Source organism: Scheffersomyces coipomensis (genome assembly GCF_036884675.1).
Source record: "Scheffersomyces coipomensis strain NRRL Y-17651 chromosome Unknown DFJ63scaffold_1, whole genome shotgun sequence".
Classification (NCBI taxonomy): domain Eukaryota; kingdom Fungi; phylum Ascomycota; class Pichiomycetes; order Serinales; family Debaryomycetaceae; genus Scheffersomyces; species Scheffersomyces coipomensis.
This window is the reverse complement of record NW_027042892.1, coordinates 2,151,955-2,165,343: the sequence shown is the minus strand read 5'-3', so window position 1 is coordinate 2,165,343 and position 13,389 is coordinate 2,151,955. Positions and strand designations below refer to the sequence as shown.

Below are 13,389 nucleotides of genomic sequence, written 5' to 3'. Positions count from 1 at the left end.
TACTTAGACTTGGAGGGAAAGGATGATACTAGAATCGTATGTGCTACCGATAGTCACATTCCTCATCAATCATACTCCTAGTTTCATCTGGGCCATTATTGATTTCATAATGGATATTTGTTTCTTCTGGGTGAAACGATTATATCATTTCTATAAGAGTAAAGATCCACTCAAGGATTACTTAAAGTATCTTCAGAATGTTAAGAGTTACAATGAATGGAAAGAAACTGTCACTGAGATAGATAGACTTACCAATATGGACTTGTGGCGACAAAACTTCATTTCAAAACATTATGATTATATTCTCATTAATGATCGAATTAAATTATTACGAGATGCCAGATTAAGGCATGATTCTCCTTTGATTATGTCGTTATTAAGATCAGGATTAATCAGAAACTTTGGCGGTATAGCTCAAAAGAGATTATATGTCAAATCATATATTGGAACTAAGTTCAAAATTGAAGAATATATCACTGAAGTATTGAATTGTTTAAATTATCTTAATGATTCTATAAATAGTGAGAAAGAATTCATTATGAATAGTAAACAGTTAAAACTTGATTTCTTCCATGATGCAAGACAATCATTTGGATGTACTGCTTTATTATTACAAGGGGGTTCGTTGTTTGGGTTATGTCATTTAGGAGTGGTTAAAGCATTATATTTCAAAGGATTATTACCGAGGATAATTGGTGGTAGTGCGGTAGGTGCTGCTGTTGCATCTTTAGTATGTACTTTAACTGATCATGAATTAATCCCTATTTTGGTATCGATTGCTGATGTTATGAAGAATATTGATCGGTTAAATCATGATGTCGATGAAAGATATGGTAATGTGATTGAAAATGTGGTTAAAAAGGGTTATTCTCAAGATATTCTTATCTTCTTGAAATTTGTTAGAGATACAATTGGTGATCTTACATTTGAAGAAGCGTATTTAAAAACAGAAAAGATTCTTAATATAGTAGTTCATCCAACTCATCAATCCATCCCATCATTATTAAATTATATCACGGCCCCAAATGTCATTATTTGGACTGCCATATATGCATCCATTGGTACAGGTGTTCTTTCCGATAACGTTCAAATATACGTTAAGGATTTCAACAATAACATTGTTCCTCAAACTCCTGAACTTGATATCACCTATTTAAAACCTCAAGATGTGAATTATCTGCAACAATATTTCAAAAGAAAGGATGAAGGGATTAGATATCTGATTGATAGTTCTCCATATACGAGATTAACCGAATTATTCAATGTCAATCATTTCGTCATCAGTCTTGCCCGTCCTTATCTTGCCCCCTTAATCAGTAATGATTTACAACATTTACATTCTTATGGAAGTGTAAGATACAAGGATAAAGTTAAAGATAAATCGAATAATACTTCTATAATTGAAAAGAGTAAGACTTCAATTGATGATATGGAAAAAATCACTCGTGATACAGGGTATAATCTTAAAAAACATGTCAAGAATTTAATCAGTATGGAGATCCAACATCGATTAGTGGTAATGAATAAACTTGGATTATTGACTGATTTCATGAAGAGATTCTTCATTGATGAAAAACCATCCTCATTACAATCCTTATCAAGCATAAGAGAGATTACCATCGTTCCTGAATTAAGATATCTTGTACGGGATTTTGGAAGAGTGTTTGACGTACATAAAACGATGGAAAACATTCCTTATTGGGTATTGGTTGGTGAACGATCGATATGGCCATTGTTCCCTCTTTTGTGGACTAGATGTGCGATAGAATTTGCATTAGATGATTTATATAATATACATAGAAAGAAAGGTTAAAGTTAGTTAGGGTTAGTTAGGGTTTTGTTAGTTGGTAGGTATTTATTTTCTTATCTAAAAAAAAGTTTAATATTTGAATCTTTAGTAATATTAAATATATATTCTTTTTCACTAACATTGATTGATTTGTAAGAAATTGGACCTTTAGAAACGATTAAACTTCCGGTAATATCATTTGCTCTTCCAGTTAAAAGGGGTTGAATACTAATATGTAAACTTGATCTATGTAAAAGTTTAACAAAGTAATCAGTTACTTTGAAGACAGGATCTTCAGGCATGGCGGCATCCAAATCAGGATAATCTTTGGCACTGATGATAAATAATTGTCGACATGTTTTATTTAATTGAAGTAAATGATTCAATAATTCATTACTGGTGATATTAGTAGCTCTTAAGAGTATTTCAGGTGCTTCGATAAACACAACTTTTCTTGAACCAGTTTGACTCGATATAACTTCATTCAACTCTTGAAAGAGACTAGTAACTTGAGATGATGCCTTGGATGGATCTTTTATTCTCTTTGTAAATAAATCAGTAAAACAATCAATATAGGTGAAATCTGTCACTGTATTAAGATCAATGCCGTTCTTTTTACAGCCTTTGGAGTAATAGTCTTTATTATTGATGAATGAGATGAATATAGTCTTGGATCGACCTGTTTGCTTAACTGTTAAGTCATTATTGACTAATGTGGCTGTATTTTGAATTGAGTTTTCAATTAATGAATTGATTAACCATGTTGGAGAAGTTCCTTGGAGATGCGATATTATAGCTGAATATGATTCTTCACCACTTATGATTGATTCAGGTATCAATGAATGATCCTCAAATAGTATGAGATCTTGGTTATGAGTTGTTGTCATGGTTGACCTCTAATAGCCTGCAAAGAGATAGTTCATGGAATCAACTTCTTCTGCGATGGTTTTCAGAACTTTACGATTTTTACATAGTGCGAAATTATTTTCAAAATTATCATTAGGATGCAAATTTTTTATTTCTATGTACAGCAAAAGCTTTCTCTATATGTATTTATCAATGATACCTTTTACGTATTCCATGCAATCTTGTTTATCTTTAGTTGGGTTATCCAATTGCCAAATGAAAATCTCATCGGAAATCTTCTTAATCCATGGTCCTGGTCTCGTTTTAAACTCTTTACTTAATGTAGTTCCATCCAAAAGTGGTCTTAAATGATGAACATTTTCCAATGATTGTGCTTCAATGGTATGGAGTAATCTTTCGTATTTGTCAGCTGTATGCAAGATAAGACTCTTTATGGAATCATTGGTAATATCTTCAGGAATTGGACTTGGAGCTGATGCAGTTTGGGTATGATATTGTTGCAGAACTTCAATAAAAGCATTGAAAAGAATATTCAAATCAGAAAAATCAGAAAATTCTTTAAGATATAACCCCAATTCGGATCTTTTAATCGATTCAGGTTCAGTAAAGTATCGTTCCAATACATTTCTTGAAGTATCATATTGCTTATTAATGGTGGTGACGATATCCATATCGAGTTTTTTCGCTTTTAATGATTCTCTCATGATGAGTTTTATAGCATGTTCCAATTGCTTCTTAGGATTTAAGTTTAAAGACACCAGATGATATGGGAATAAAATCAACGCTAACCAAAATGGTTTTTGGTATTCTGAATTATTAGTAACATTAGTGAATAACTGTTTGAATTTACTTTCATTTGGAATATTATTTTCAATAATGGTTTTGAATACAGGATACATAGCATTGACTTTATCAAGATGTGCCTCTAATAAAGCTCCTGCAGCTTCAGATTTTTGGATTCCATTGGTATCTTTTGCTTTAGTGGCTTCCTTTATTAAAATATCGGGACCAAATAAACTATCGGTTAAGTTTGTATAGTTTATCAATTTCAAACCATAAATAGGATTATCACTTTTAAAAATCTTTTCCAACTCCACATCAAGTCTTTCTTTACTGATTTTAGATGCTAATGCAGAACGGATTTCAGGATTTTTCATTGATTCCAAAGTTTCAGTTTCAACTATAAAATCAAATCTACTAGCAAATCTTATTAATCTTAATACTCTTAATGGATCATCTAGAAATGTTTGTAATGGAGCAAGTGGAGTTCTTAAAATTCCATTTTTTAAATCATCAAACCCTTTCCCCGTGAAATCTTCTATCTTACTGTGATTCAAATTATAAAATAAGGCATTTAAAGTAGCATCTCTTCTTAATGCATCTTCTTCTGCTGTACCAAATTTAATGATTGGTACTCTACTTTCTTTAGAATATTCTTCTGATCTTAAATTGACAAAATCAATATCCATATCAAATAATCGAGCAGTACAAGTTTCCAAATGTTTTGACTTTTCAGGATTCAGTTTTATAGTATGAAGTGATTTTAAAGTAAGATCATTACGATGAGTCTTTAGATAATCAAGTAATTGCGATGCAAAATCTTCACCAGTTAAATGATTGACAGCAATATCAATATCATTACTTTCTCTTCCCAATAACTTATCTCGTACCCAACCCCCTGTGATTCTTAATTCTAGTTGTCCCTTACCATTATCCTGTGAATTATAAAAGTTACAATAGTCAACTAACACATCTCTGATCTTTGATTCTTGGTCATTAAGTATGATTTCTTCCTTAACACTTCGTTTCATTGTGCTTGATCGATTCACCACTTGCAAGAAAACCAATGACGGATGGACTACTTGGCGAAACTCTTGGAATTGAAGGGATTTAAATGCAGATTGTTTAATAAGATTAAACATCAATTCGTGTCCATATAATAATCTAATTGATCTTTACTTTTTTGCACTTCAAAAAAAATTTATTTATCATCCAGCATTAATTATTAAAGACTTAGGGTTAGTTCATACAATTAATAGAAATTACTAATCTTAAGATGATATATCACAAGCAATGACTAGTAAATTAAAAATAAACAACTTTAAATGACTTCTAACTTCGATTGACATTAAAATTATAAAGAAGAAATCAAAAAAAAAAATGAACAGTACGGGAATCGAACCCGTCTCGCTTGCTTGGAAGGCAAGTATAATGCCACTATACCAACTGTCCTTGTGTTTCTGGCAAATTTTTTTTCATTCTCTATTTAAATAGTTGGTATCACGTGAGATGAGCTACCAATTTTTGAAATTATTTTATTAAATTAATTCAACTTATTAATCTTATTAAAGGTTAAACTCAATATTAATTTTAAACTAAATAACATAAATCAGATATGTAGTCATACAAAAATTAAATCAGGGGTCTTGAATCAACTTTAAGGTGATTTAAGTTGATATTTATTAATTTGATTTTTTCTAAAATTAGCGAGATCATTTACAAAATGTTAAAGTTAATCATTATTTTTTTTACCAATTTTTGTTATTTGTTTCAGTAAGAATGGTTCTTAGTCATAAGAGGAGATAACAAAAAGAAAAAAAAGGGGAATCTCGAGGCTATGCAAACAAACACTTCTATTGTTATTGTGATGTTTGAAAGCCTCGTGGACCAATAGATCTATAGAAGATAACAAAAAATATAAATAGAAGTCATTTAGTTTAATTTCAAGCAAAAAATAAAACAAACATTGAAGCGGGGTGAGCGAATACTTTACTATAGTGTTCAATTTTCAATTTGTGTCGAAGAAATTACCAAAGGAGTAAAAATATTTATTAACAGAAAAAATGAAGAAAAACTCCGAAACAAATAGAATTTGCATTATCCCACAGCAGCTAAGCAAGAGAATTACTCCGAACCTTGGGACGAGGGGCGCGGAGGAGGGAGGAGGGAGGAGGGAGGATGGATGAGGAGATAGATATATGGAGGTACTGATTAATAATCCTCTCCGCTCAACAAACTGTTGCGTCGTACACTAGCATTTACTCCGATGCTGAGCTATTTTTTTGCAATTGATTTGAGATCGATCATTAAATTTGTCCGATAAAAACATAAAATTAAGCGTTAACTATGTATTTATATACAGGAACAGGAGTAATTAAGATGTTAAGGTATAATAACTATTTACGATGGGGTTTTCTTGAGATCAATTCTAAAAATAACAATTACTTACTTTGTTTTCATTAATGTGCCCCACCAAGTTAACGAAAATAATATAATAAAATATAAATTAAACTGAGGGGTCATTAAAAATTCCTACTGTAGAATGTATGGAAGGAGTAAAAACCCCAACTACTAAATGTTTTTTGTAAACTCAATTTTCATCTAAACATGTTTAAGAGGGGATGGGAGCGGAGTGGAGAAGAAAATATGAAGCCAGTAGTCAAAAAATTCTTTGGTGGAAGAATGGTTGGGTCTTAGAAATCATCCGCTTTACTAACATATTTTGCATCTTTGTAAACCAAAGATTTGGTAAATACTCCGTTAAAAAATAAAATTTTGGTGGCTTTTTTTTTTTTTCTAATATTTACATGTAGGACGGAGAAATTAACAATTTTTTTCTATAATAGTAACTAGTTAGATTTCCTTAACAATAAAATATTATAAATATCATTGAATTTTCCCTTTTGTTTTCGGTTTAAAATTTGATTATTGTATAATCAAATCAAATCAAATTAAATCAAATTAAATCAATAAATTATGGGACAACAAAAGCTTTGGTGGGGTTTAATTGAAAACTTATGCAAGAGGCTGGCTACTTTTAAGAAACGATTGGAAGGATTTTTCAGAAAAGCAATTCAATTAACCGTTTACACGGGTGCTGAAGTTGCGGTTATTGTGATCAATGATAATGAAGTACATTATTTTTCTAGTCATGGCATGGAACATACGTTGGAACAATACTTCGCAAATAGACTGAATCAATCGGAAACAATTAGTCAAAGAGTTTATCAAGAACTTATCAATGAAAATACAGAAACTGGGCAAGTAGAAGAACAGATTGGAGAACAAATTGAAGAGCAGATTGAAGAACTCGAAGAACACATTGAAGAAATTGTTGTGCAAGGTAGTAGTTCAAATAACCAAAACATATATTTCGATGACTTATTTCGTTTAGTTCGTTTCCTTAACATTCAGCTTGATGATGAAATTATGATATATGATGAATTTCAAGATGACGATGTAAATGCCAGAATTATTCAATTAATCAATGGTGAGATTAATCCAACAATTAATGATGATGAAAATTTAGAATATGAATTAGAAAATTATTATAGAGGGGAACCTCTTATCATCCAGGAAAATACACCACCATCTGCGTATGATAACAATACACCACCCCCAGAATATGTTAATAACAATCCAGCTCAAGATCAATTAGAAGACCTTCTTGACTTTATGGATGATGATGATGATGTATACGATTAGAATTGTGCAAAAAAAAATGCATGTATGGCTAACTTTGAAGGTTTTGGTTTTAATTATGGTTTTGTTGTTTGATTGTTTTTGGTTTGACTTTTGTTTTTAAGACGTTAATTTTTATTTATTTCTGTTTCTAGCTGGCTAGTCCTTTTGTTGTTGTTGTGATCAATAGGCATACTATGTTCTATGTATGCTTTACTAATATATCTTCTCTCATATTAGAAACAGATTGTTCTTCCTTGAGGTGTTTCAATATTTATTTCTCCTTGATTTGCTATATTAAGTGTTAGTTATATTTCTACTATAACTTTATTAAGTAATTTATCTATTAATTGCTTACTACATTCGTTTAATTCTTATTTATAGTGAATATTATATTTTAATTCAAACTCCAACCCTAGTTGTATATATAAATGTATCGTTTAAATTGCTAGGAAACATAGATTTATGGATCAAATCTGGTAGCGTTTGCTTTTTTGAAACGTGATCAGAAATCACGTGATACAACAACTCTACCATAAACCAGGTCAATTTTATTGCAGAAAAACATCCGTGATAGTTTAGTGGCTAGAATTACCGTTTGTCGCATGGTAGACCGGGGTTCAATTCCCCGTCGCGGAGCTTCTTTTTTATATTTTTTTAAATCTTACCTTCTATATTTAAAACCTGAATACTTTCTATTAAGTTATAACTTTTAATTGAAGACATACAATTGATGTTTATAAGACAGTATTCTTTTACTATTTCATTCTTTCTTAGGAGGTTGCGACTTCGCTCTGTCTAATTTTTTTTAGACGCGGCTCACGTGACGTTCCGGCTTTGAAAAATGAAAGTGAGTCAATTGACACTTCACGTTGAAAATGTGAATCAATTGATATATAATTTTTAGATTACGTTTGAAAACTTTAAGTGAAAAATCCATAGTGGTACTTTGTCAATATAGATGTCAAACATTGAGAAGTTATCCATCTTGGGTAGTGAAACCATCCATGTTGGGTATGGTATCCAAGAACATATTGTTGAGACGGTAATTACTACCAAGGCCTCTTCAACATATGTAATTATTACTGATACTAATATGGGTAGAACTGAACCCTTTAGGAAATTGAGTGAAAAATTCGATTCCAAGTTGAAAGAATTAAGACCAGATTCAAGATTACTTCAATATCAAGTTTCTCCTGGTGAAAATAATAAAAGTCGTGAAACTAAAGCTGCTGTGGAAGATTATTTATTACAACAAGGTTGTACTAGAGATACTGTTATTTTAGCAGTTGGTGGAGGTGTTATTGGAGATATGATAGGGTTTGTGGCCGCAACTTTCATGAGAGGAGTCAGATATGTCCAAGTTCCAACTACGTTATTAGCTATGGTTGATTCTTCAGTAGGTGGTAAAACTGCCATTGATACTCCATTAGGTAAAAATTTCGTTGGTGCTTTCTATCAACCTCAATATGTCTTTGCTGATGTTTCTTTCCTTAAAACTTTACCAACTAGACAATTCATAAATGGTATGGCTGAAGTTGTCAAAACAGCTGCTATTTGGAATGAAGATGAATTTACAAGATTAGAAAACTTTTCCAAAACTTTCCTTGATGTAGTAACACGTGAAAATCCAGATATCGAATCCATTAAAGAAGAATTAGTGAAAACTGTTTTAGAATCTATAAGAGTTAAAGCTTATGTCGTATCATCCGATGAAAAGGAAACTGGTTTAAGAAACTTATTAAACTTTGGTCATACTATTGGTCATGCCATTGAAGCTGTCGTTACTCCAGAAGCTTTACATGGTGAATGTGTTTCCATCGGTATGATCTTAGAAGCTGAATTATCAAGATACTTAGGTATCTTATCACCAGTGGCTGTTGCTAGATTATCCAAATGTTTAGTAGCTTATGGTTTACCTGTTTCAATCGATGATAAATTATTTTTAAAGAGAGTTGGAAATAAACGTCATTATGTTCAATTAGATATCTTATTAAAGAAAATGTCTATTGATAAGAAGAATGATGGAAGTAAAATCAGATCTGTCTTATTGGAATCTATTGGTAGATGTTATCAATTAAAAGCTCATGAAATCAGTAAACGTGATTTAGGAGTTGTATTAACTGACGAAGTCTTAGTTCATCCATTTAAATCAGCAGACATTAAACCAACTAATGTTATCATACCTCCAGGTTCAAAATCCATTTCTAATAGAGCTCTTATTTTAGCTTCATTGGGTAAAGGAACAGTCAGAATAAAAAACTTATTACATTCAGATGATACTAAACATATGTTGGATGCTGTAACCGCTTTGGGTGGGGCCGAAATAAGTACTGAAGACAATGGTGAAACTATTGTTGTTAAAGGTAATGGAGGAAAATTCGTTGCCAATACTGAACCATTATACCTTGGTAATGCAGGTACTGCTTCAAGATTTTTAACTAGTGTTGCTACTTTAGTTCAATCTAGTTCAAGTTCAACATCAATTGTTTTAACAGGAAATGCAAGAATGCAAGAAAGACCAATTGGTTCTCTTGTTGAAGCTTTACGTAATAATGGTTCCGAAATTGAATTTTTAAATAAAGAAGGTTCATTACCTTTAAATGTCAAGACTGGAAATGGATTAAAAGGGGGTAGAATTGAATTAGCTGCCACTATTTCTTCTCAATATGTTTCCTCAATCTTGATGTGTGCTCCATATGCTGAAAAAGAAGTTACTCTTTCTTTAGTTGGTGGTAAACCAATCTCAGTTTTATATATTGATATGACCATTGCTATGATGAAAGCTTTCGGTATTGAAGTTACTAAATCTACTACTGAAGAACATACTTATCATATTCCAAAGGGAACTTATAAGAACCCAGAGGAATACGTTATTGAATCAGATGCTTCTTCAGCAACTTATCCATTAGCTTTTGCTGCTTTAACAGGTACATCTTGTACTGTTCCAAATATTGGTTCATCTTCCTTACAAGGAGATGCTAGATTTGCCGTCGATGTTTTAAGACCAATGGGATGTACAGTGGAACAAACCGCAACATCTACAACTGTCACTGGTCCTCCGGTTGGTCAATTGAAACCATTGAAACATGTTGATATGGAGCCAATGACCGATGCTTTCTTAACTGCCTCCGTGGTTGCCGCTGTTGCTCATGATGGTCAAACTTCAACTTCAATCACTGGTATTGCCAATCAAAGAGTTAAAGAATGTGATAGAATCGCTGCTATGGTTTCTGAATTAGCTAAATTTGGTGTCAAAGCCAATGAATTACCCGATGGAATTGAAATCCATGGTATTAAAATAGATGAATTAATCACTCCTTCTATTGAAAAAAGAGGTATTAAAACTTTTGATGATCATAGAGTCGCTATGTCATTCTCTTTATTAGCAGGATTAGCTAAAGAACCAGTATTAATTCAAGAAAGATCATGTACCGGTAAAACTTGGCCAGGATGGTGGGATACTTTACATAGTAAGTTCAATATTACTATTGATGGGTATGAATTACCTTTTGATGCTGATGATTCTTCATTATTGATTGATAAACATGCTAATGGTGATAAAAGTATTATTGTTATTGGTATGAGAGCTGCTGGTAAATCAACTTTATCTAAATGGATGGCAACTTTCCTTGGTTTTAAATTCTTAGATTTAGATGATGTATTTGAAGAAAGAGTCAATACTGATATCAGATCATTTATTAAAGAACATGGTTGGGCAGAATTCCGTAAACAAGAAGCTGCCATTGCCAAAGAAATCTTTGCTAAAAACTCTAAAGGTTACGTCATCTCTACTGGTGGTGGAATTGTTGAAGGTGAAGAAGCTAGAGATATCTTAAAGGATTACATCAAACTGGGAGGTATTGTTTTACATTTACATCGTGATTTGGATGAAACTGTTGTCTTTTTATCTTCTGATACTACTAGACCTGCTTACATCAATGAAATCAAAGATGTTTGGATTAGAAGAGAACAATGGTATCATGAATGTTCCAACTATCACTTTTATTCATCCCATTGTGGAAATGAATTAGAATTCAAACATTTAAGAAATTCATTTATAAGTTACTTAAGAACAATTACTGGTTTACAAATTTCTCCAATCCCAAGAAATAGATCAGCCGTTGTGACATTAACCTTTGATGATTTAAATAACGTTGCCGAACAATTAGAAGAAATAGCTACTGGATGTGAAGCCGTTGAATTAAGGGTTGATCTTTTAAAGAAACATGCCAAGACTTTTGTGGCTGATCAAACTGCTACTTTAAGAAAATATGTCAATTTACCAATTATTTATACTATAAGAACTGAATCTCAAGGAGGTAAATTCCCAGATCATGAACTTGAATCACTTGAAGAATTACTTTTATTAGGTATCAAACTTGGTGTTGAATACTTGGATATTCAATTAAATTTCCCAAATTCATTAATTGAAAAAATCTTAGAACGTAAGGCATTTACAAGATTAATTATTTCTCATCATGATAATACTGAAGTTTTGAAATGGTCTAATGTAGATTGGAAGAACAAGTATAATCAAGCTGTTTCGTATGGTGCTGATCTTGTTAAATTAGTCGGTACAGCTACTTCTTTTCAAGATAATCTTGATTTAGAAGTATTCAAATCTGCTAATACTTTAAAACCATTGATTGCTATTAACAGAGGCGAACAAGGTAAACTTTCAAGAGTTTTAAATACCATCTATACCCCAGTTACTCATGATTTGATTCCTAAATCAGCAACTGCAGCAGCTGGTTTACTTACTGTTAATCAAATTAATAAAGCCTTTGCTGAAATTGGTGGATTTACTAATAAGAAATTCTGGGTTGTTGGATCACCTATTGAACATTCAAGATCACCAAATCTTCATAATGCAGGTTATCAAAAATTAAATTTACCATATACATTTGATAGATTTGAATCTAGTAATGCTGATGAAGTTTATGAGAAATTAATTAAAGGAAATAAGAATTTTGGAGGTTTATCAATCACTATGCCACTTAAATTGGATATTATGAAATATGCTGATGAATTATCTGAAGCTGCTAGATTAATTGGAGCTGTCAATACTCTTATTCCATCTCCAACTGATCTGACTAAACTTTTTGGTGATAATACTGATTGGGTTGGTATTACCAATTCATTTATAAGATATGGTGTACCTAACATTGAAAATTCATCTGTTAATGGTTTAGTTGTTGGTGGAGGTGGTACTTCTAGAGCCGCTGTATTTGCATTACATGATATGGGATGTAAGAAGATTTATATGATCAATCGTACTGCATCCAAGATACATGAGATTAAAAATTCATTCCCTAAAGAATACAATATTGAAATCTTAGAAACTGTTGAAGAAGTTGAAGAAGCTGAAGCTGTATCATTAGTGGTTTCATGTGTTCCAGCTGATAAACCAATGGATGAAGCTTTACTTAATAAATTAGAAAGACTTTTATATCATGGAAGTACCCAACAATCAGGTGGATTCACACCAACTTTAATCGAAGCGACATATAAACCAAGATTAACTCCAGTTATGAGAATTGCACAAGAGAAATTCCAATGGAGTGTTATACCAGGGGTTGAAATGTTAGTGAATCAAGGTGAAAAGCAATTCCAATTACAAACTGGATCTACACCACCATATAAAGTGATTCATGATGCTGTAGTAGCAGAATAAATCATTTTAACTATACCTCTCTCTCTCTCTCGTTTAAAATGTAAATAAAATATATAGATAGATTTCAATAATAAAAATTTTCAAAGTTTCGTTTTTAAGATAAAAATAGTGGTGTTGTTTTATAAATTTTTGCAGTAAATGGGCGGTTGTCCAAAATAGGCAGGAGGGGTACGGCTAACCAACGGTGCGCCTGAGCTGGGCTGGGTCCAGAATATATGTAACGTGGTTCATAAGTAACGAATAGCCAATTACAATAGTTTACTATTTTATAATTAAATCATTCACATCTTGATCATAATAAACTAGACCTCTACCGCCCAACTAACATTTAAGAAAGTTGGGACCCCGTTTAATCAGGATTAATCTCGGACTTGTTCATTACACCCTCTACCAAAGTCCGAAGTCTCTCTTGTCAGAACAAACATAAAAAAAAAAGAAACGAAAAGACGCAAAAATTTTTTATGATTTCGAAGCCACCTGCATACAAGCAGCATAAACATTACAAAAAAATAATTCCAAATTTAAAAAGGGATTTTTCTAAATAGAATAGCCAATTAAACATACGATCTTATCTTTCAAAGCTCAACTGTTGAAT

The 13,389-nt window shown here is 31.8% G+C and overlaps 5 protein-coding genes and 2 non-coding genes across 7 annotated transcripts; 4 read left to right on the top strand and 3 right to left on the bottom strand. All coding sequences in view use genetic code 12, as the record gives it.

The window, feature by feature from the left end:
* Positions 1-22: 22 nt before the first annotated feature.
* Positions 23-1,813, top strand: DFJ63DRAFT_282375 (bifunctional triglyceride lipase/lysophosphatidylethanolamine acyltransferase; the record flags this gene model as incomplete). The annotated part of the gene is made up of 1 exon (XM_064904644.1): positions 23-1,813. The coding sequence occupies one exon, from the start codon at positions 23-25 to the stop codon at positions 1,811-1,813; it is 1,791 nt and encodes a 596-aa protein (XP_064765112.1).
* A 50-nt stretch (positions 1,814-1,863) lies between these two features.
* DFJ63DRAFT_333241 (Elongator subunit) lies at positions 1,864-2,676 on the bottom strand (the record flags this gene model as incomplete). Its single annotated transcript, XM_064907825.1, has 1 exon — positions 1,864-2,676. One exon carries the CDS (start codon positions 2,674-2,676, stop codon positions 1,864-1,866), a length of 813 nt encoding a protein of 270 aa, XP_064765111.1.
* A 156-nt stretch (positions 2,677-2,832) lies between these two features.
* Positions 2,833-4,578, bottom strand: DFJ63DRAFT_282872 (tRNA adenylyltransferase; the record flags this gene model as incomplete). The annotated part of the gene is made up of 1 exon (XM_064904678.1): positions 2,833-4,578. One exon carries the CDS (start codon positions 4,576-4,578, stop codon positions 2,833-2,835), a length of 1,746 nt encoding a protein of 581 aa, XP_064765110.1.
* A 239-nt stretch (positions 4,579-4,817) lies between these two features.
* Positions 4,818-4,888, bottom strand: DFJ63DRAFT_t18. Its single transcript has one exon. It is a non-coding gene; the product is annotated as a tRNA-Gly (tRNA).
* A 1,404-nt stretch (positions 4,889-6,292) lies between these two features.
* Positions 6,293-7,528, top strand: DFJ63DRAFT_317024 (MADS-box domain-containing protein). Its single transcript, XM_064906758.1, has one exon. The coding sequence runs from the start codon at positions 6,413-6,415 to the stop codon at positions 7,139-7,141; it is 729 nt and encodes a 242-aa protein (XP_064765109.1). The 5' UTR covers positions 6,293-6,412; the 3' UTR covers positions 7,142-7,528.
* Positions 7,529-7,684: 156 nt separating this feature from the next.
* On the top strand, positions 7,685-7,756 carry DFJ63DRAFT_t21. Its single transcript has one exon. It is a non-coding gene; the product is annotated as a tRNA-Asp (tRNA).
* A 199-nt stretch (positions 7,757-7,955) lies between these two features.
* ARO1 (Aro1p) lies at positions 7,956-13,091 on the top strand. Its single transcript, XM_064908753.1, has one exon. It carries the CDS (start codon positions 8,079-8,081, stop codon positions 12,792-12,794), a length of 4,716 nt encoding a protein of 1,571 aa, XP_064765108.1. The 5' UTR covers positions 7,956-8,078; the 3' UTR covers positions 12,795-13,091.
* Positions 13,092-13,389: the final 298 nt, after the last annotated feature.